Source organism: Lissotriton vulgaris, chromosome 7 (genome assembly GCF_964263255.1).
Source record: "Lissotriton vulgaris chromosome 7, aLisVul1.2, whole genome shotgun sequence".
Taxonomy (NCBI): Eukaryota; Metazoa; Chordata; class Amphibia; order Caudata; family Salamandridae; genus Lissotriton; species Lissotriton vulgaris.
In genome coordinates, this window is record NC_141695.1 from 806,462,275 (window position 1) to 806,482,513 (window position 20,239).

The 20,239-nt window shown below is 47.9% G+C and overlaps 1 protein-coding gene across 2 annotated transcripts in view; it reads left to right on the forward strand.

The window, feature by feature from the left end:
* The window catches only part of USP36 (ubiquitin specific peptidase 36), a 726,079-nt gene that overhangs the window by 123,705 nt on the left and 582,135 nt on the right, over nucleotides 1-20,239 (forward strand). For both annotated transcript variants that reach the window (XM_086931077.1, XM_086931078.1), the window contains exon 5: nucleotides 12,681-12,791. In XM_086931077.1, the coding sequence (XP_086787203.1) occupies nucleotides 12,681-12,791 (111 nt within the window). The remainder of the gene's footprint in view (nucleotides 1-12,680; nucleotides 12,792-20,239) is intronic.

Below are 20,239 nucleotides of genomic sequence, written 5' to 3' on the forward strand. Positions count from 1 at the left end.
GAAATGATACAATACAAAGGATAAATAAATGAAGATGATGGACTTAACTGTGTTAAATGTAACTTCTTTCCTGATGCACCTTTCCTTTGAAGAATTATAGAAATAATGCATTTTTATCCTAATTTAGACGAATGGAATAGCTTACATTTAACCCGATTTGCAAATTTTTGAAGCAATTTAAAACTGGGCAAAATAATACTACGGAAATTTATCATTGCAGTCAATGGGAGAAACCACTAGTGACAATCGGTCACTTGCAAGTCTAGTTGCATGGTACCCTTGCAGGGTAAAAGTGATGCGGGTCCCAGAGCCAAGCCAGGACAGTCAGTTCGGTTTTACCTGGCCCATGGAGTCAAAGTGCAGAGTTGTCCTGGCTGTTCCTGGTGCTTAACAGGAGATGTGGGAGAGCAGCTTTAACTGCTAAAACCTTGCTGCAGGGGGAAAGTTGCAAAAACACAACCAAGTGGTTGCTGACTTTTGTCGAAGGTCTGATTGAGTTCCCTCCAGGTGCATAGTCTAGTGAAGGGGTCGGTTACCGGACTGGCAACCAACCAGCCTTGCAGTGGTACGTGGAGCAGAAAGTAACTTTGACATCTGGTGGTCCTGGGGAGCACGGTAGCTGCCTGTAACTTCGTGGAAGACCGGATACAGTTCCCACAATGCACTAGACCATCTGGATTTGGGCAGTTTCTCAGTGGGCCTGATGGCCAGTGATTCTTCGGATCCAAATCTTTGTTTTAGCTGCTGTTTGCAAAGGACTAGTGGCATTAGTCAAGTGGAGTCTTCGGGTGCTTCAGGCTTCCACGAGGGTCCTTCTGTCTGGGGGAACAGAGGTAGCCTAGGACGAGTCTTGATCAGGCAGTTCCAGTAGCGATGCCACAGGTGCAGGGTATCCCTTTTTTTGCTTTACGCAAGTCTGGTTGTCGCAGACACAGGTATATTCTATCCTCTTTGATGCAGGTTGTTCAGAACTGAGGTTCTGGTGTCCGGGGTGTCCCCTAAATCCTAGATTTAGGGTTGTGGGAGCAAGTAGCCAATGGGCTGATAGTTCACAGCTAGTCTTCCCCTTTAAGGTACCCACATCCTGGCGATGTGGGGGCGGGGGCAACATGTTCTCTACCCAGAACAATCTATTCTGCTACTCCGAAATATGGCAGAAATCTAATTTTAGTGTGCAGACCAGGCTGGTCAGACATTCATACGTAATGGCATGGACCTCATAAGAACCATCGAGGACAGACCTTATGATGTTAGCAGCGAACTCATGGCAGGACTCGATATTGAGTCGCTATACACCAACATCCCCCATAATGAGGGCCTCTTGGTCATTGAAGGACTGCTGGGTACCAGAGCCACCTTCATTCCTACCGATTTCATAATGGATCTATTACACATTGCCCTGGAAAATAATTATTTCCTCTATCGGGACACATTTTATCTACAAATCAAAGGTGTCTCTTTGGGGTCTTGTTTTGCCCCCAACTTCGCCATTCTCTTTGTACATATACTGGAAATGACTTGTATACTCACCCGTAACAGCCCCTTCCAGACACAGATTTCCCTCTGGTGATGTTACATAGATGATATTCTTTTGCAATGGAAGGGTTCCATCGACTCCTAGATGCCTTCGTCCAGTGGCTCAATCAATCACAACCTCACCTCAAATTCACCTCAGACTACAAATCAAATAACCTACCATTCCTGGACATCCCATACATGCGGAAGATGGTAAAATTGAAACCACCTTATATCGCAAACCTACAGAACGCAATACATTACTCCAATACTCCAGCTACCGACCAACGTGGCCCCAGGGAAGGCCTTCCATACGGCCAACTCTTGCGAATCCGCAGGAATTGCAAATGGCGTAAACACTACTTCCAGGAATCAGATATCCTCCAACAAATTAATCAACAGAGGTTACCCCCCACTACTGGTCTCCCATGCCCGAAAAAGAGCATAGTACTGCCACCAGGACCAGCTCTTATCTCCTAAAGCTAAATGAGTCCATGCCAGGATTCATTTGTCTCTAAGTTCAGTCCCTGCAGCAAACAAGTCCGCAAAATCATCAAACCTAATTGGCCCTCACTGAGAACTCATGAGGCCTTCAGAGACCCTCCCTTTTTCTCCTATCAATGTGGAAGTAAGCTGTCAAATCATCTGGTGCATGCCATCACTTGGCCTACGAAACCTGTTCAACAAAGCTCCATCACGGCGACCTGGGGCTTACCACCGGTCATCGGACATTACAGATGCCAGACATGCGTAGTGTGCCCATCAGAGGTGGCAATCTCCAAGCACTATTTAACGGGACCGAATGCCAATGGATCACTCGTTGCAACTCCGTTAACCTTGGTCTTAACACCATTGAGTGGAATAGTACAGTGCAACTGTGATTGCCTCACCCTCACTGACCACCACTGAGAGCTACTACCTTCCTACACGAGTACCCTGAGACTTTGGAACCTTCCGCTTAATATAATACCAAGCACCCAGACAGATCTAATTGCCTGGGCTCCTGCCACCATTTAACAACTTTGTCACTATAGCCCTGACATCCCAATTCTTTTACCACCTCCTTTCCACTTCACTCCCCCCCCCCTTGCCCCCTCACTCCCCCCCCATCCCCTCCACCCCCCCCCCCCCCCCCCCTGGCCTTTCATTCACAATAGGTAATTTGAGGATACTAACATAAAATACTCCAACTCGGCCAGGCTCCAAATTTGCGACATTTATCTTTGTTGATTTTTCGTGCCTTGTTTAAACACGTGTTTTGTAATTTTGTCTGTAATTTCTCACACCCGTGCATTCAACAGCAATTAATTGACTTATGCTGCAGGCGTTTTCAACATTAACAACACTGACCCATTTAACTCCCTTGTTATGCATTGTTTGCTGCACTGTAATTATGTGGATCGAATCCCGTTCTATGTGCCCAATTCTCCTGTACTCCTTCCCTCCTTTTCCCTCTCAGCACGCCTCTTCCAGCGGCGCGCTCATTCACTGTCACCTGCTACCCCCCCCAGCCCCCCTCCACACCCCCCCCCCCCGTCGCTTCATGCATCACATGATGCGGTGACACCCCATCCCCGGAAATGCAGTATTTCACTACTGAAACTTTATACTGCAGGCAGACACCTGACCAGCCGCACACGTACGACACGTACGCCAGCTCGACGCTCCTTGCAGTGCATCCTCCTGCCGTTAACCCCTTCCATGCTGATGACGGCCCCCATCCGTCATGCATTACAGTGCTCGTGTGCTGATGACGGCTGGGGGCCGTCATAAAGCCATTGATTCTTTAAAAGCCTAGCACACGAGGAAAATCGGCCCAGCATGGAAGGGGTTAAACTGATTCCCCCTTGGCCACTCCTCACGGTAAGCCTCCACCGGCTCATTGCTTCGCCTCTGGCTCAAACAGTGGCTCCTGCCTATCTAACCCGTTTGCCCCGCATTTCCCCGCACTCAGGATCCAGCTATCGGACCACGCGACTCAGCAAAATCCTGTCTCAAAGGGATTGGTACCCCGACCCTGGTTGATACTTCCCCAGCCTGACTTCTCATCCCGGTGCTCCAGTAAGTTCAACGCGCCCCTCACCGATTGCATTTTCTTCAATGCTCCACACTAATTCACCCCTTTACCCTTAAGATACTCCGGCTTCCTTCGAGATTGATTCTTCAGTTCAGGAGCTCCCAGGCGGCTGTTTGGTGAGTTCTACTTGCCACCGTGCGCTCTCTGACGCCCTTCCCTTTACTGCTCAATATTAATTTACCTTTTACCACCAAGAACCTTCGGCTTCCTTCTTGAGTGGCCTTCACTTCCAGATGCCCCCACACGCTGCGTGCTTCCCCCATCACTTTAAATTCATTAATGCGTACCATATTGATTATCCTTCTCTACATTGGGCATGCTACGCTGCCCCCTGACGTACACAGCTTGCTTCCGTCAGGTATGCATCCCCTTTTTTTTTCTCCCCTCCTCCCTTGCACATTCGTCTTGTCCTCATACGCACCACTTCTCCCCCCCTAACCCCCTTCCCCTCACCTTTCCTTTTCCTTCTTTATAAACCACCTCCTATCAGGCAACCCTGTCCTGAAGATGATTCTGATTAAATAGGATCGAAACGCCGTCGACCATTCAGCGCAATCCACTGCGCGAATTCAAATAAATGTTCACACTAAATATTGTACTAAACTGTGATCCAATCCTGTAAATCGTTTTGTTGAACCATATATTTCACTGTATATATTCTTTTTCACTTTGTTACCGTGCGCCTTCCGCGGCTCCTTCACTTGTGCCGTCACCTTCGTGTGTCACAAGCACAGTAGTGCACAAAGTACGCTTTTGAGTTGCCCCTGCATTTATACATCCAGTGCTGATACAACTCTTATTTTTTATACTTTAAATATATGATGCCAGGAGCACTTTCTAAAACACTCCACGAGTCTCCCTCCCACTTCCTATAATGTCTTGTACATGCATATATACTTGTCTTCCTTAATGATACCGGTTGAGACATTGTTATTTTTCATTCGACTTGCCAGCCAGAGCACAGAGAAGCTGAGGCAACCAGGTGGGCACATCTAAGGTAGCCACCTTGGTGCATATCACATTGCCCGCGACACGAGATTCATGTTGGGATTGAGAAGGCATGTTTTTTTTACCAAACACAATATATTTAGGCAGTACCATAATGGAGCTGCCAACCTCTGGTTTACGTGGGTGCCGACCTATGTTATCTTATGGACAGTCCATCACCCTATAGTGTCCTTTAATGGTAAAGGGCACTCTTGGGTCATATCAGCTTGCACATGCATGTCCACACCTTAGATATGCCTCCTGGGCTTTAGGAGGCCTGCTTAAGGGGTAACTGGAATATAGCGGAGAAATTGCATTGACTTTGCAACTCATGGTGAGGGTAAAGTCGAGATTGAGCAGTTTGCACTTCTCCTGCAGTCTGTAATGGCAGGCCTGCTGCCAGTAGTTTATTTGGGTCACCCAGAGTGGACAAGCAGTCCTGCAAGCTCGGGGGACCCTTTTACCAACCATTTCCTGGGTGCCACTGGTACCATATACTGGGGACTTAAAATTGGGGGTGGGGGGTCGGGGGGGGGGGGGGGGGGAGATAAAATCCTTGTCAATTTGGATTGCCAATTCACACAATTGTTTTAGGAAGAGAACACTGACACTGTGGTCTGGCCAGCAGACCCTCAGTGCACTGTCAGTCATAACCATCAGCATTGGAGCAACAAGCATTTACAATGCAATAGGTCTCGCATTAGTTACATTTGGAGCTATTGGCGTTGCAAATGGGAATGTTTGAAAAGTGTTTTCCCCAAAATATTCTAACAGCAGCATAACTAAAAAAAGAAAGTACCTTCGCCTGTTAATAGGTGCTTCTGTGGACCTCTATTAGCCATATAAGGTACTGTACCCTGAAGTAATTAATACAACTCCTCCCCCGGTACCGGGTCCAGGCTAGCCTCATTTATTCCCAAGCAACAGGGCTTGCTTGACAGCCAACGGAAGCTTGGTAGAGCTTAGCCTGCTGCTGCGGCTGTTGTCTTGCTCAAATCCGTGATTCACACACTAAAATTCTGGCGTGCAGAACGGAGGAAGATCTAACTCTGCGAAGGCGCAAGAAAAGACTGCCTAACCCCACGCTTTAGCTTCAGATGTTTAAACCTAAAGTACGGAGTGCCGCGATTGCTACAAAGGTAAATAAAAAAAATAAAAGGCAATGAAATGCGGTTTACAGTAGAGCAGATTTTAATAAAATATCTTCTTGTGCAGCGTCACAGGTTGCAGAAGAGGGATAACATGTCCTGTCTTCTACAGCAGCTACAAACCAGGGTGGGTTGCAAAAGCCGGACAGCATGTCGTGCCTGCTTCAGCAAGACATTAACTAAATAGAGCTCACTAACTGTTAATGAAACCTAGTGAGTAAGGACAAATGTATGACTGGCTGTCCACATGGGAGGTAACAACGGTAGAGAGGGGGGTACTAAGGAGGGACTACAAAGCCTATTTATATACTAATGGGCGTCTCCGCACAGCCGTTCCAGCATGGGCCTCTTGCTCAACAGAGTTTCACAAGTGATATATAGTGAATTACTGCTCCACTGGTGGGACCACAGGACCCCACAGCATTATGCAATCATAGAGGGCCCTCCACTGAAAATAGTCATGGTGGCGGTCTTCCTCAATCGGCCTGCCTTGCCCTCTCCCAGGACGGTAGAAGGGAGAGGGGGCACGGGCAGCCAACAGCCTATCCCAACTCCTCCCCTCTGTTCCGAGCCGGATTCCATAGAGCCGCGTGCTTTCGACGCTGAAGGCCCAGTTGACGCCTGAGACCTTATCGACGGACCATCATGGAACGGAGCCCGTTCAAGAGATGTCCCGTGTGCAACTCAAAGTATCCCCACATCGACGTCCACCCTGTGTGCAACAAGTGTCTGTCGCCGGATCATGATGAAGCCAGCTGCATGGCTTTTTCCGATTTCGATCCAAGAAGACTCTTATGCATCGTCGCGCTGCGCGCCAGGAGGCCCAGCAGACTGTACCGGCACCTGTGAACATATTAGATGCCGGGGATGATGAGGGAGCTGACCGGGAAGTTAGTGAGAACCTGTCAAATCCCGCGTCGGAGGTAGACTACAACTACGACGCGGACGTTGAAATGCTCGAAGCTGAAGAAGTCGACGAAGTAGGAGACGACGATGGGGCCTTTGGGGCCATGGAAGATAGCTCGAGCGAAGAGCTAACTCAAACTGACATTAGGGCCGAAACGCTTCAAAAGGCTCAGGTTGAGAGATCGCCACTAGGCCTTACCCAAGATCTTCCAGTGGGTTCTACGGCCCCGCCTTCGGGCTCGGCTACGGACATTGCTATTGAGCCGCACCCTTCAAAACCGAAAGTGAAGACACCAGTCTCGACGCAAGTGAAAGCACTGGTGCCCCCCTCGAAACCGAAAGTGCGTATTGCTTTGGTCGGCTCAAAGCCCTCGGACCTGTCGGCACCGACTAAGCAAAATGGCGTTATCGACCCGAAGAAACAGCTCAAGGGCGTGGAGACGAAGTCTGGCACGCCAAAGACAAAGGTCAAGGCAGTCGAGCCGAGCAAATCGGCGCCGAAGACGGTCAACACCGACAAAGGGCTCGGTGATCCGAAGGTTCTCGAGACTCCGCGTCGACAAGACCAAGAGCGGCCCAACCCACGAGTCCACGTCTAGTGGTGCCTCGAAGGATTCCTTCGACTCGACGCAGCCGTCCGCCGCTTTCTCCAAGCAAGTGGCAGACTCCCTGAAGCGCATCAAGGACAAGGCCTCCAGTGTCGGGCCGAAAGATCCTCCACCTTCGAAGCCTGTCGATAAACCTCAGAAAGCGTTGACGCCCATTCACTTCACGTTGCCGCCGAAAGTGGCGCCAAAGGCTTTCGCCCCTAGGTTGGTCACCAAACGTGCCCGAGAAGGTGTCCTCGGTGACGAAGTAGACGACGGTGGTCCCGGCCTTAAAGCATCGACAATCTTCGTTGGAAGAACAACAAGAACATTTTATCGATGCCGAAACAGGCAGACTTTCCCTTCATAAGTGGAAAATTGCCCCGGAACAGCCAATGGAGTCCTATAAAATTCCACTGAAGAAAAAGGATTCCACTTCTCCCCCTGTTCTTGTGGAACCAATTTCTCCACATGGCCATGATGTCTCACCCACTTATTCAGATGTGGACACTGGGGAAGGTGATGATGATGAGTACAGCTATCCTGTCTACACTGACCCAGATGACACCAATGAACCCTGGGCAGCTGGTGCTGACCCAGGTGATCCTCACTCTACCCCAGACACTCAGATGTATGCTGTAAAAACGTCGCCTACAGAGGATTCAGCTGCGTTTAATGCCCTCATTGAAAGGGCAGCTAAAAATCATGACGTCCAGCTCCATGCTGATCCCATTGAAGTGGACTTTCTTTTTGACACATTTTCCGTATCAGAGAGGACTGTCAAGACTCTGCCTATGTTGAAGGGTGTCTTGAAGCATGCTGGGGAGATCTTTAAAGAGCCTACGAGAGCCAGGGTAATAAACCCTAGAATTGAGAAGAAGTATAAACTGGCACCTAGTGACCCTACTTACTTCAAGGACAGTTGCCTTTGGACTCTCTTGTTGTTTCTAATGCCCGGAAGAGGGCTAATTCACAAACAACGGGTGATGCTCCTCCCCCAGATAAGGAATCTAAGGTGTTTAAGGCATCAGGGAAAAGGGTGGCAGCTCAAGCGGCCAATATATGGCGCATTTCAAACACACAAGCACTTCTAGCAAGGTATGACAGAGCACATTACGACACACTGGAGACCCTGTTGCAGCACCTGCCAGACAAATACAAAGAGGCAGCTGAGATGCTCATCCAAGAGGGGAAGCTGATATCCAATGCTTCTATTAAATGTGCACTGGACGCGGCTGACACCGCAGCCAGAGCTATCAACACTAGTGTCCTGCTGAGACAACATGCCTGGCTCAGAATCTCAGGATTCAAGCCGGAAATACAGACCACCATTCTTAATCAGATAGTAAACCCTGATCATCTATTTGGCCCAGAGGTGGACACCAGAGGTGGACACCACCTTGAAGAAAATCAAAAAGGACACTGAAACTGCTAAGTCCATGGGGGCTCTGCAGTCCCAGCAGTTCAGGGGTGGTTCTTTTCGTCGCTCAAGCACTAGAGGTGTTTCCAGAGGCCAGCTCTCCCAAACCACACAGTACTATAAAGGCAACACGCAGACCACATACACCAAAGTCGAGGTGGATATCGTGGAAACCGCGCCAAAGGCAGAGGTCGTGGAAACCACAACTCCAAATCCTCCGCCACTAACGAACAGTGACGCCTTGTCACTGCCCCCCGACCACGCAACACCTGTCAGCAGTGTGCCGCCCACATGTCCCACACCATTCACCTTCTTCACGATCTGGGATTCTCCCTGAATTACCCAAAGTCCCACCTGCAACCCGCCCACATACGGCAGTTTCTGGGTGCAGCAATAAACACTCTGGCAGCCACAGCACAGTCGAATTCAGTGAGGGTCAGCAGCATTCAATCGCTGATACAGAAATTCAGACCTCAACACTCGCTTCCAGCACGAGTGTTCATGCAGTTGATAGGCATGATGGCCTCCTGCATCTCCATAGTCCCGCACGCGAGACTACATTTGCGTCCGCTGCAGGAGTGCTTAGCACGTCAGTGGACTCAGGCTCACGGACAGTTGAAAGACCTAGTTTTGGTGAGCGGTCGAGCATACAACTCTCTGCATTGGTGGAATCCACATAACCTTTGCAAGGGACGACCGTTCCAAGAGCCTGTGCCACAGATCATCCCGACGACGGACGCTTCTCTCCAGGGATGGGGAGCTCATGTACTCCACTACACTGTGCAGGGACTGTGGACACCGCAGCAAAGGAAGATGTACATCAATGTTCTAGAACTGATGGCGATCTTCATTGCACTAAAAGCCTTCAAAGTACATCTGTGCAACCAGGTCGTGTTGATCCGGATGGACAACATGACGGCCATGTACTACATTCAGAAGCAGGGAGGAACACACGCTCCACATTTGTCTCATCTGGCTCAGAGCATGTGGAAGTGGGCCATTCAGAGGAACATCTTCCTCATGGCAGAACACCTCCCAGGCAAAGACAATCAGATGGCGGACCTGCTCAGCAGGTGCAGCCACCAAATGCACGAGTGGGAGATACATCCATCAGTACTCCACCCGTACTTCCTAAGGTGGGGTCATCCAGAGATAGACCTGTTCGCCACAAAGGAGAACGCAAAATGCTAAAGCTTTGCCGCCAGGTTTCCACACCCAGTCGCAAGGCAATGCGATATGGATGAACTGGTCAGGCAAATTTGCGTACGCTTTTCCCCCAGCACCTCTAATACCGCTGGTGGCACGCAAGCTGAAGCAGCACTATATGACTCTCATCCTGGTTGCTCCGACGTGGGCTCGCCAACCATGGTACACCACGTTTCTGGAACTGTCTGTGGTAACGCATCAAAGGCTGCGCCTCACACCCAGGCTTTTGACGCAGAACCATGGCGACATTCAGCATCCAGATCCGCAACAGCTCAACCTGGCAATGTGGCTCCTGAAGTCTTAGAGTTTGGCTACCTCAACTTACCTCCTGACTGTATGGACATCATCCGGGAGGCAAGGAAGCCCACCACCAGAGCATGCTATGCGGCGAAGTGGAAGCGGTTTGTCATTTATTGTGCAGACCACAACATTAACCCGCTGGATGCATCTATCCAAAACATCATTTGTTACCTCTTACATCTGTACAAATGTAATCTGGCCTATGCTTCCATTTGTATCCTTTTATCCACAATGGCTGCTTATCTCCAGAACCGACAGCACCTCTCACTTTTCAGGGTGCCTGCCATTAAAGCTTTTCTGGAAGGACTCTCAAACGAGTCATTCCTTGGCGGACGCCACCAGCTCCAGAGTGGAACCTCAATGTGGTCCTCACCAGCTGATGGGTCCCCCTTTTGAACCACTGCATTCCTGCGAGATTCAATTCCTCACATGGAAAGTGGCTTTCCTTATTGCGATTACGTCGCTACGATGAGTTAGTGAACTCCAGGCACTAACTATCCAAGAGCCATTTATTCAAATTCATTCTAAGAGGGTGGTACTTCGCACTAACCCTAAATTCCTTCCTAAGGTAGTGTCTCAGTTCCATATCAACCAGACTATAGAACTACCTGTGTTCTTCCAAAATCCAGAGTCACTTGCGGAGAGAATGCTCCACACACTATACGTCAAAAGGGCCCTTATGTACTACATTGATAGGACCAAAGATTTTAGGAAGACTAAACAACTATTTGTTGCCTTTGCGCCACAACACAAAGGTAACCCCATTTCCAAGGCTGGTATAGCCAGGTGGATCGTTAAATGTTTTCAGATCTGCTATCAGAAAGCCAAGCGCACTCTCACCATTCCACCACGGGCCCACTCCATCCGAAAGTTGGGGGCCTCCATGGCTTTCCTTGGAAATATTCCTTTGGAAGACATATGTAGAGCAGCCACATGGTCTACCACACACACATATACAAAACATTACTGTGTTGATGTGCACTCCAAACAGCAGGCAGCTGTAGGGCAGGCTGTTCTAAAAACACTTTTCCAAATTGCTGCAGCTGGCACAGGCGGCCGCCGTTAATGGAGGGACTGCTATGTATTCTATGCACAGATATGAATTCAGCAGCCCACATGCCTCGAACCGAATATGCTACTTACCAGTATGCATCTGCTCTTGGCATGTAGGGCTGCTGACATTCATCTCGCCCGCCCTCCTCACCGGAGCCTTTAGCGGCTGCAGCATTCACACATACTTCTGGCATGGTCATCATTCACTTAGTTTCACTCCATCTTGGCCACAATGGCTAAAAACAATCTGAGGATGGAGTCTATGCCCATGCGCACTGTGGTCCATCGGAGGAGCCTCCTATCTCGTGATACTTCGAAGACTCTTCCAGGACAACAATGTGCAATCATCCGGACCCAACACTAGGCGGCGATCTATGCACAGATATGAATGTCAGCAGCCCTACATGCCAAGAACAGATGCATACTGGTAAGTTGCATATTCGACTGATGCCCAATGGCATCAAAAAGACTGTGAAATAACTGGGCGGGTCTCTCTCACTGAAGTCTCTACATAAAAACTCTTTAAGTGTCTACTTAAGGTCTATTAAACACCTGCTTTTTGATACACTTGACAGGGGTGAGGGCTGATGCAAACTTAAATAGATTTGGCTCTCCAGGCGCTGACATTGGTTGACATTGCCCCTGGTGCACGACTACTCGTCAATTCCACTTAGAAAGTTTGACCTAGTGGGACACCTTGTCCTGCAGTTGATCTAGATTGCATTATTGGGATATGTGAAAGATTTCTCTGCTCTACACCGTTATCTAATAGCTCTGGTCATGCTATTGGCGAAAAAGGAGATTAACTCTGCAGTGGGGCCTGGGTCTCCCTTGAGCCACCAAAGACTGACTCTGAGATGTCTTACTGCAGTGAACAGCTAAGTGCCTTCTGGGACCTCATGCCGCCCAAGTCAAGACTGAATGATATCTGGGCTTCCCTTACAATCCTATTTTGTTGATACAGACTAGTCAGCAAAATGGCGAGGCAAGCAGTACCAGCTGAGCATAGTTACATTCGAGTTGTCTGACATAAATTGAGTGTCACTGAGATCTCCTTATGCTTACACTATCAACCTGCATAGACAAAGTTCTGCTCACAGATGTGAAAGATGCGATGGCTTGCAAGACCATAAGACTGCGTGCTGTCGGTTATGCAAACCAGGCCCAGCTGCTTTTAAGAACCAGTAAATGTTATCTGAGAAATCCTACTGTCTGTATGATGTAGAGGCAGGAGTTGCATTTTGCTTTCTTTTTTTCCTTACATTATTTGAAGCTAATTTGTAATGTTGTTTTTAATAATTAAAATAATAAACATAATAAAAGGTTGTGGCAGTACCGGGGCTCCAAATCTAGGTGGCTGCTGACACCACCTCTGCAGTGTGCAAACAAATGTACCTTTTCTTAATTTATCAATTATTTTCTTAGCAAAAGCTCAGAGTAACAACTGCCTGATTTTCTCTTACTGTCACTTTTCCCTCTAGGTCCTCCGGGTGGGTTCTGTATGTTATGCGTCATGCAGAACCACATGATCCAGGCTTTTGCAAACAGTGGCAATGCGATCAAGCCCGTTTCCTTCATCCGTGACCTCAAAAGTAAGACCAAATTCCTTCATGTCCAACCCTGCACTAACACTTGTGTTTCCACCTCTCCTCGGATTTCAGGGTCCTTTTTGTCTTTCTTAATTGTGTGTGAACATCCAGGAATGTTTGTGTGGGTCCGGTTGGTAGTCTCCTTGGATATAAGATTTGAAACGCACAAAAAAAGACTTTTACAGTAGTTGTGAATTTGGGAAAGGATCTATCCAGAGAGAAAACAAATGTGTCCTCTTACCTAATCGTCCATCATTAAGAAGCTCCAACAACATGGGTTCCATGTTGGCTGATTGCAAAACAAACTGTCTTCATTCACTAGATGCACCTTTGAATTGCTTATTAAGGCTTACTTGATATTAGGATATATTAATTGTCCATTTGGGTCTCCCAGAAAGGAATGTTAATGTATTACATTAATTTTTTTATAACACAGAAAAGGCCGCAGTGGAGTGTCTCTTGTGCCAAGGGGGAAAGTTACAATATAGATGAGCAGCAGGACAATTGCACAGAAGAGTAGAACACGATTTCAAGTAGATATGGAAAAAGTAAATCTGTAGTCCTCTCCAGGATTGGAAGCTGGGATTCAGTGTGTCTTTGGGTAGACAAGGGCATAGTAAAGGAGCTTCATTTGAGAAGGTAAAGGTTATTTCAGATTTTTTAGGTCAAAGGGTGGGGGCGAAGTGTCCAGGTTGCTAGAAATATGTTTCAGTGGTCTACTGTTTGTGGTATGTTCATAAGATAGGTGGGTGAATCAATGTGTAGTGCAGTGCTGGTGGAACGGGCCATTATAAAATTGAACGTTGTCTTCAAGATAAAGCCATTGCAGATATTCTTGGATGGCTGTGATTTTGTTTTGGGATTTTTTATTTGTTGATCTTATTTGCAACTGACCATGCAAACGGCAGCATGTATGATGTCCTTGAGCTAGAGCTGACTTGAGAAGAATAGCTAGCAATGTAATGCAACTATAGATAATGTTTACAAAACAAATAAAAGGTGATCGGAGGCATGCTTGCAATGGATCTCGCCACTGGCAATCGCTTAGTGTAATGCTCAAACCCATTGTTCTTTTGCCGACCATGCCGCCTAATTGTGAACCTAAACGTATGCAAATCATTCTTGACCCTGCTTCAAATGGAACAGTCCAGTCTAAACTATCCGGGCATATCTTCCCTCAACCAGAACACAAGGTTTCGCCCCGATTGGGGCGGTTCAGTCAGCTGTGATTTGAGTCCAGTGCACAATGAGCAGGATATGTATGCACACTAATACTTGTACTGCAATGGATCTGAAGGGGAGCTGGATGCTTGTGTTATCATAGCCTGCAGTTGAGATGATTCTATTTTAGTTTGAACAGCTGCAGTACCACAGTTAGGTTTTGGTCAATGATGAGCTCTAAAGATGTTGCAAACCCAAACACTGTGGTTGCAGTACCTAGTGGTGTGCGGATTAGGCATTTTTTGGACTGGTCAGAGTTGATTTGATGGAGTAGGTTCTTGTTTTGTTGGGTTCGGTTTTAAAAAAGGTTCTCTCATACATTTTATTGCTTTTCTTGGATTTTTCTTTTTTACACTAGTTGTTGAAGTGTTCACAAATTCTGAGAAATAGTTTTGTAAAGCGATAAATGGCGATGGGGGGATGGGACATCATTATGTCTAAGTATTGCATGTAGTTCCTTGTTAAAGTTCAATAGGTATGATGAAAGGATTGGTCCTTGTATCTCCTGTTTAGCAGTAGTGTGATTTGTATGATGCCATTTTTACAAACTCAACTTCGTTCCGTGAAGGATTGTAGCCATTGCCTTCCTTCTAGCCTCCTGTTGAAGAAATAGATGTTGAGCACATTTTGTGATCAGTTTAATCCAATGCAGCCAATGAGGTATTGCCTTCGTCTGAAATGCATAGAATGTTGAGTATTTGGAGAGAAGTTTTCTTCACTGCATTTTGGCCGAATTCTAGATTACAGCCATTCGATATGTGTACTGAAAGTTGTGTTGGATCAGGTTTCTATTTACATTTCCCTAGCAAGGGAAGTTTAAACAATATTTTTGTTATGGAGGGGTCTGGAATCTCTTTAATTTCTTAGAGAGAAGTGTGAGCAGGCCAGATTTCAGAGAGGGAGAGGATACAACTCCTAGTGTGGAATTTATCATTTAGGGAATTGGGTATATTGTAATTTCCATCAGGAGTGCCATATGTGTGGTTTGGTAAAGGGTACTAATATGCTGCTGTTGTCGCATCAGTACAATATCTCCGTTCTATTTGATGCTAATATAAATGTGTTTTCCCTGTAATTCACAACTGTTAGGTGTACTTCTTCCATTTATCTCTTGTTGACTGTAAATATTGTTGGGTGATCTTTGCTAGTTAGAGTTTATGTAGACATAACTTGTGATCTTGTTTTGCTGTTAATTGAGGGATCTTGATGCAGTTTTAATGATGTGCCACATCTACTGTTATTTATGAATCCATCTGTGCATTAGATTGATCATCTGCATCCCTATCATTTGAAATGAAAATGAAATGAAATGAAAAATTACATTTCTATAGCGCATAACTACCCGGAGGCCTCGCAGCGCTTTAGACTGATTACTATGTCGGACCTACGGGTAGTTAGTACGCTTTTGCAAACAGGTAGGTCTTTAAGGCCTTCCTGAAGGACTGTAAGTTACTGTCTTCTCTCAGGGTCACAGGCAGAGAGTTCCAGAGCCTTGTCGCTGTATGGCTGAAAGAGCGGCCGCCCCATCTGGCCCTCTTGACTCTGGACGAAGTTGCCAGATACAGTGTTCCAGAGCGAAGAGCTCTGGAAGGGGTGTAGAGTGACGCTAGAGGATGTAGAATGGCCGGGCCTGTTCGATGAAGAGATTTATGTAGAATACACATGGCTTTAAACTGTGCTCGGGCAGCCACCGGGAGCCAGTGGAGATCTTTTAGCGCCTTCCTGGCGGACTGCCAGCGAGGGATGTTAAACAGCAATCGTGCGGCACAGTTTTGGGTGACCTGGAGCCTGTTGACCACTGCCGCAGGGGCTCCCAGATATAACACATTTCCATAATCCAAGCGGGAGAGTACAAGGGCCTGCACCATGACCCTCCTCGCCTGGATTGGGAGCAAAGGGAGCACTTTGCGGAGCATTTTCATCAGCCCAACGCAGGTGGAGGCAGTTTTGCTGGCTTGAGCTGAGAAGTCCAGTGCTTTATCGAGCCAGATTCCCAAGCTTTTTATCAGGGGCTTAGGGGGAGGGGGGACACCGAGACATGAGGGCCAGATGGAAATTAAGTTGGTCAGAGGAGAGTTGCCCAATAACATGATCTCGGTTTTCTCCCCATTAAGCTTAAGGTGGGAAGAGTGCATCCACTTAGCAACAGCCTCTAGACAGGGGCCTAAGTTGTTAGAGGAGCCCTCCGCGTGGTCCAGGGAGACCACCAGTTGGGTGTCGTCAGCGTATGTAATAATACGCACACCGAACGGGTGGACGGATTTGAAACTTCGACCTCAGTATTTATTGGTGCTTTCTCCTGAAGAAACCATGCTTTTGGCATCCAGATGCCGAATTCCCTTCTGTCTATTCTTGCAGCATTGCGACTACCCACAACGTACCCGGGTGATCAATTTAAATCTGCTATTGACCTTCTGAAGAGGGTGTTTGTGAATGGAGGATGATTGACCTTTTTACAATATCACCAAAGGCAATCTTGCGGCATTACATAGTGTATAATCTGCTCTGTTAAAGAACGACCCCGGTGCTTCCACCGCCATCCAGTGTCAGAACACTTAAACAATTACCATTTGTCTGTATTACACAAAATAATATAGTTTGGCAAGTGGTCATGACAGCTGGTGCTCTATAGTTTTATGATCACTTGGACACAGTGTACCCCCATCTGGCCTCGAAATATAACAACAATTTTACCTGACCTGCAGGTCTAGTGATTTGAATAATCTACTCGACCTAACTGTAATGTGTGTGGCCCATAAACACGCCTCAAATTGTGTTCTCCTAAGCAGGAATTTTATTTCCCAAAGTCTCTTTTCTTGTTCACATACAAGAGCACCTTAAAGTATGTTAGTTTAACAAGCCTGCTGTACAAAAGACTCTTGTTTGATTTAATAATCTAAACTTTTGCTCCATGTAAATTAAAATTTAGTCCACATATAGAATACTCGTGACACCTGACTTGCCTCTTAGTTCACTACCGGCATTGTCATTGCGATGGGGACAGGAATGTTTCTCATCTCATATTTTAAAATGCTAACTTTTAATAAATATATCACTAATGTTTGATGTGGTAGTGCACTGTCCTTTACAGACTGACGTTTGTTATTGAAATTGCCGTGAACTTTGCCTGACATGCAGTTTTACTGATAAAACTAAATAGCATGCAATCAATAATTTGTGAGAATGAAGTATCAGCAAATATTTTTTATTTGTACATAACCAAGTGAAGGATTCGGCTTTGTTTTGATCATATTAACTAACATCTTTGTGTTCATCTCACTTTAGAATTATGAAAGAGTTTTTTTAAACTACTGAAATATTTATACAGTTTATTTGCAAGCTATTTAAATGTTGTGTGGCCAGGAAGGTTTCATAACATACAGGGAAAGGGGGGGTCGTAGGGACGAAATATATTTAAAGACCTCTCCTGGTTCAAGTCCCCAGCTACAACATATAATACACACAAGAGAACACAGGGGGTCTAAACACCACCTTGTTTGGCTAGTTATCCTTAACTCCAGAAAGGGTTGTGAGTTAGTATCCTAGTCACCCTAGATAGCCTAAATATTGGGATACAGTATAGTGATAGGTCTGTATGCATGGAATCACAAACATACAGTACCGGTTGACAAGATCCAAGTAGCTCATATATGGATTACCATCAAATGAACTTCGTGATCAGTCATATCATATGGTTCACCAGTATCACATGGTTGGTCCCTTGATCATCGAAACCATTTAACCACAACTCTATGGCAGAGCAGGATCCAGTCCACAGGCACTTATGGACGACCATATGACCGCCAATCATTGATGGCTATGAAAGTGATAAACACGCAGTACAACAAAAAAATTGTGGTGAATTATAATAGAGTGATATGTCCTAGAAACATTTTATTCAAATAAGGGCACACCCCCTAATTAAAACCAGAACAGTGCAAACGACAGTGGAAACAAATGTCTGTCGTAAAAAAAGGCCAACATATTTCTGCATAACGGGCTACTAGATCCTCTGCTTTCGTCAGGGCCTCTGCTCTCAATATATTGCTACTGCTTAAAAAGTGATGTACGAAATATAACCAAAATGTGTATAACACAAATGTCAAGGTTGGAGCAAATACAACCTGTGGTATGCTAATCCTCCATGTCAGTGGATGCAAGAGAACATCCAGCTTGACCGGGGACTGGACCTCACCTGGACCGTGCTCAGGTATTCAAGGCCCCGCTCTGTCCATCGGTGCCTCAAAGCTCAAGCCTGAGTCTTTGTTGCACTGCGTGTTAATCACTTTCATAGCTATCAATGATTGGCTGTCATATGGTCATCCATAAGGGCCTGTGGACTGAATCCTGCTCTGCCATATAGTTGTGGTTAAATGGTTCGATGATCAAGGGACCAACCACGTGATACTGGTGAACCATATGACATGCCGTTCGATGGCTGTCACCTGTTCGGTGACAAGGCGGACCACGCGCTGGAACGCTTCAAGGACTCCAGGGTCACGGCCAAGTCCTTGGGTCTCTCGACCCAGCGTCAGCAACCAGGTTCGTTTTGTCCCTTTCGTGGCCAAGGAAGGGGCGCCCCCACACGTGCTGCCAGCCACGCGCCGCAACAATCCTTTCAACGCGGTGGCGGCCGTGGAAACCGCCGTGGTGGCGGTCGGGGACAACGGCGGGGTCAGACCACACCTTCCCCCGCAGCATCTACCCCGAAATCCTCCTAGTCCGTGCTTTCGGCCCCATGCGACGCCAGTGGGTGGCAGGGTTCGCCATCACCACGCTCACTGGCGCACGATCACTTCGGACAGGTGGGTGCTGCAAATCGTCCGAAGGGGCTACTCCCTCCCCTTCGAGACCTCTCCTCCAGCCATGCCACCGCAGAACCACCGTGTGTCGGGGGACCACTTGACTCTTCTGCAGGAGGAAGTTACGGCCCTCTTGGCCAAGGGGGCCATCGAGCGCGTTCCTGGGCCAGAAGTAGGGCGTGGTTGCTATTCCCACTACTTTCTGGTACCCAAGAAGGACAAGGGGGGCCTACGTCCTATCTTGGATCTAAGGAACGTCAACGGCTTCCTCCGGAAGGAGAAGTTCAAGATGTTGACGTTAGCTCAGGTCTTGGCTGCTCTAGACCCACAAGACTGGATGGTAGCGTTGGACTTGCAGGACGCCTATTTCCACATCCCCGTCCTGCCGGCCCACCGGCGTTACCTGCGGTTCACGGTAGGCCAAGAGCACTTTCAGTTTATCGTGCTCCCCTTCGGCCTTACCAGCGCCCCACGGGTGTTCACAAAGGTGATGGCGGTGGTCGCAGCCCATCTGCGCAGGTTGGGGGTTTCAGTCTTCCCCTACCTAGACGACTGGTTGTTGAAGGCGGGCTCGCCCCAGACAGTCGTCCACCACCTTCAGATGACGGCAGACCTCTTGCACGACCTGGGGTTCTCCATCAATGTGCCGAAATCACACCTGTGTCCCTCTCAAAAGCTCCTTTTCATCGGAGCGGTTCTGGACTCGGCGCAGTTTCGGGTTTATCCTCCGGAACGGCGGGTTCGGGATATTCAGGCTTTGATTCCCATCTTTCAGCCGCTATCCCGAGTTTCGATCAGGTTGACGCTGCGGCTGCTGGGACTGATGGCTTCCTGCATCCTTCTGGTGCATCACGCCTGGTGGCGGATGCGGGCTCTGCAGTGGGACCTGAAGTTTCAGTGGGCACAGCATCAGGGCAACTTGTCCGACCACGTCTTGATCTCGGAGGGCACTGCGAGACAACTGCAGTGGTGGCTTACGGACCGCGATTGGGTCAGGGGCAAGTCCCTCTCCCTTCCCCAACCGGAGCACGTTGTCGTGACGGACGCGTCCCTCCAGGGCTGGGGTGGCCACTTGGGAGAGGCAGAGATCAGAGGCATCTGGTCTCCGGCGGAGTCCCGGCTCCATATCAATCTGTTGGAGCTGCGGGCGATTCGTCTGGCACTGAAGGCATTCCTCCCCTTTGTCAACGGGAGTGTAGTGCAGGTGTTCACCGACAACACCACCGCCATGTGGTACTGCAACAAACAGGGCGGAGTGGGTTCGTGGACCCTTTGCCAGGAGGCTCTGCGCCTCTGGCAATGGCTGGAACGTCAGGGCGTGACTCTGACGGTTCAACACCTGGCGGGTTCTCTGAACGCCAGGGCGGACGAACTCAGCCGTCGGTGCTCGATGGATCACGAATGGCGTCTGAACTCGGACGTGGCGCA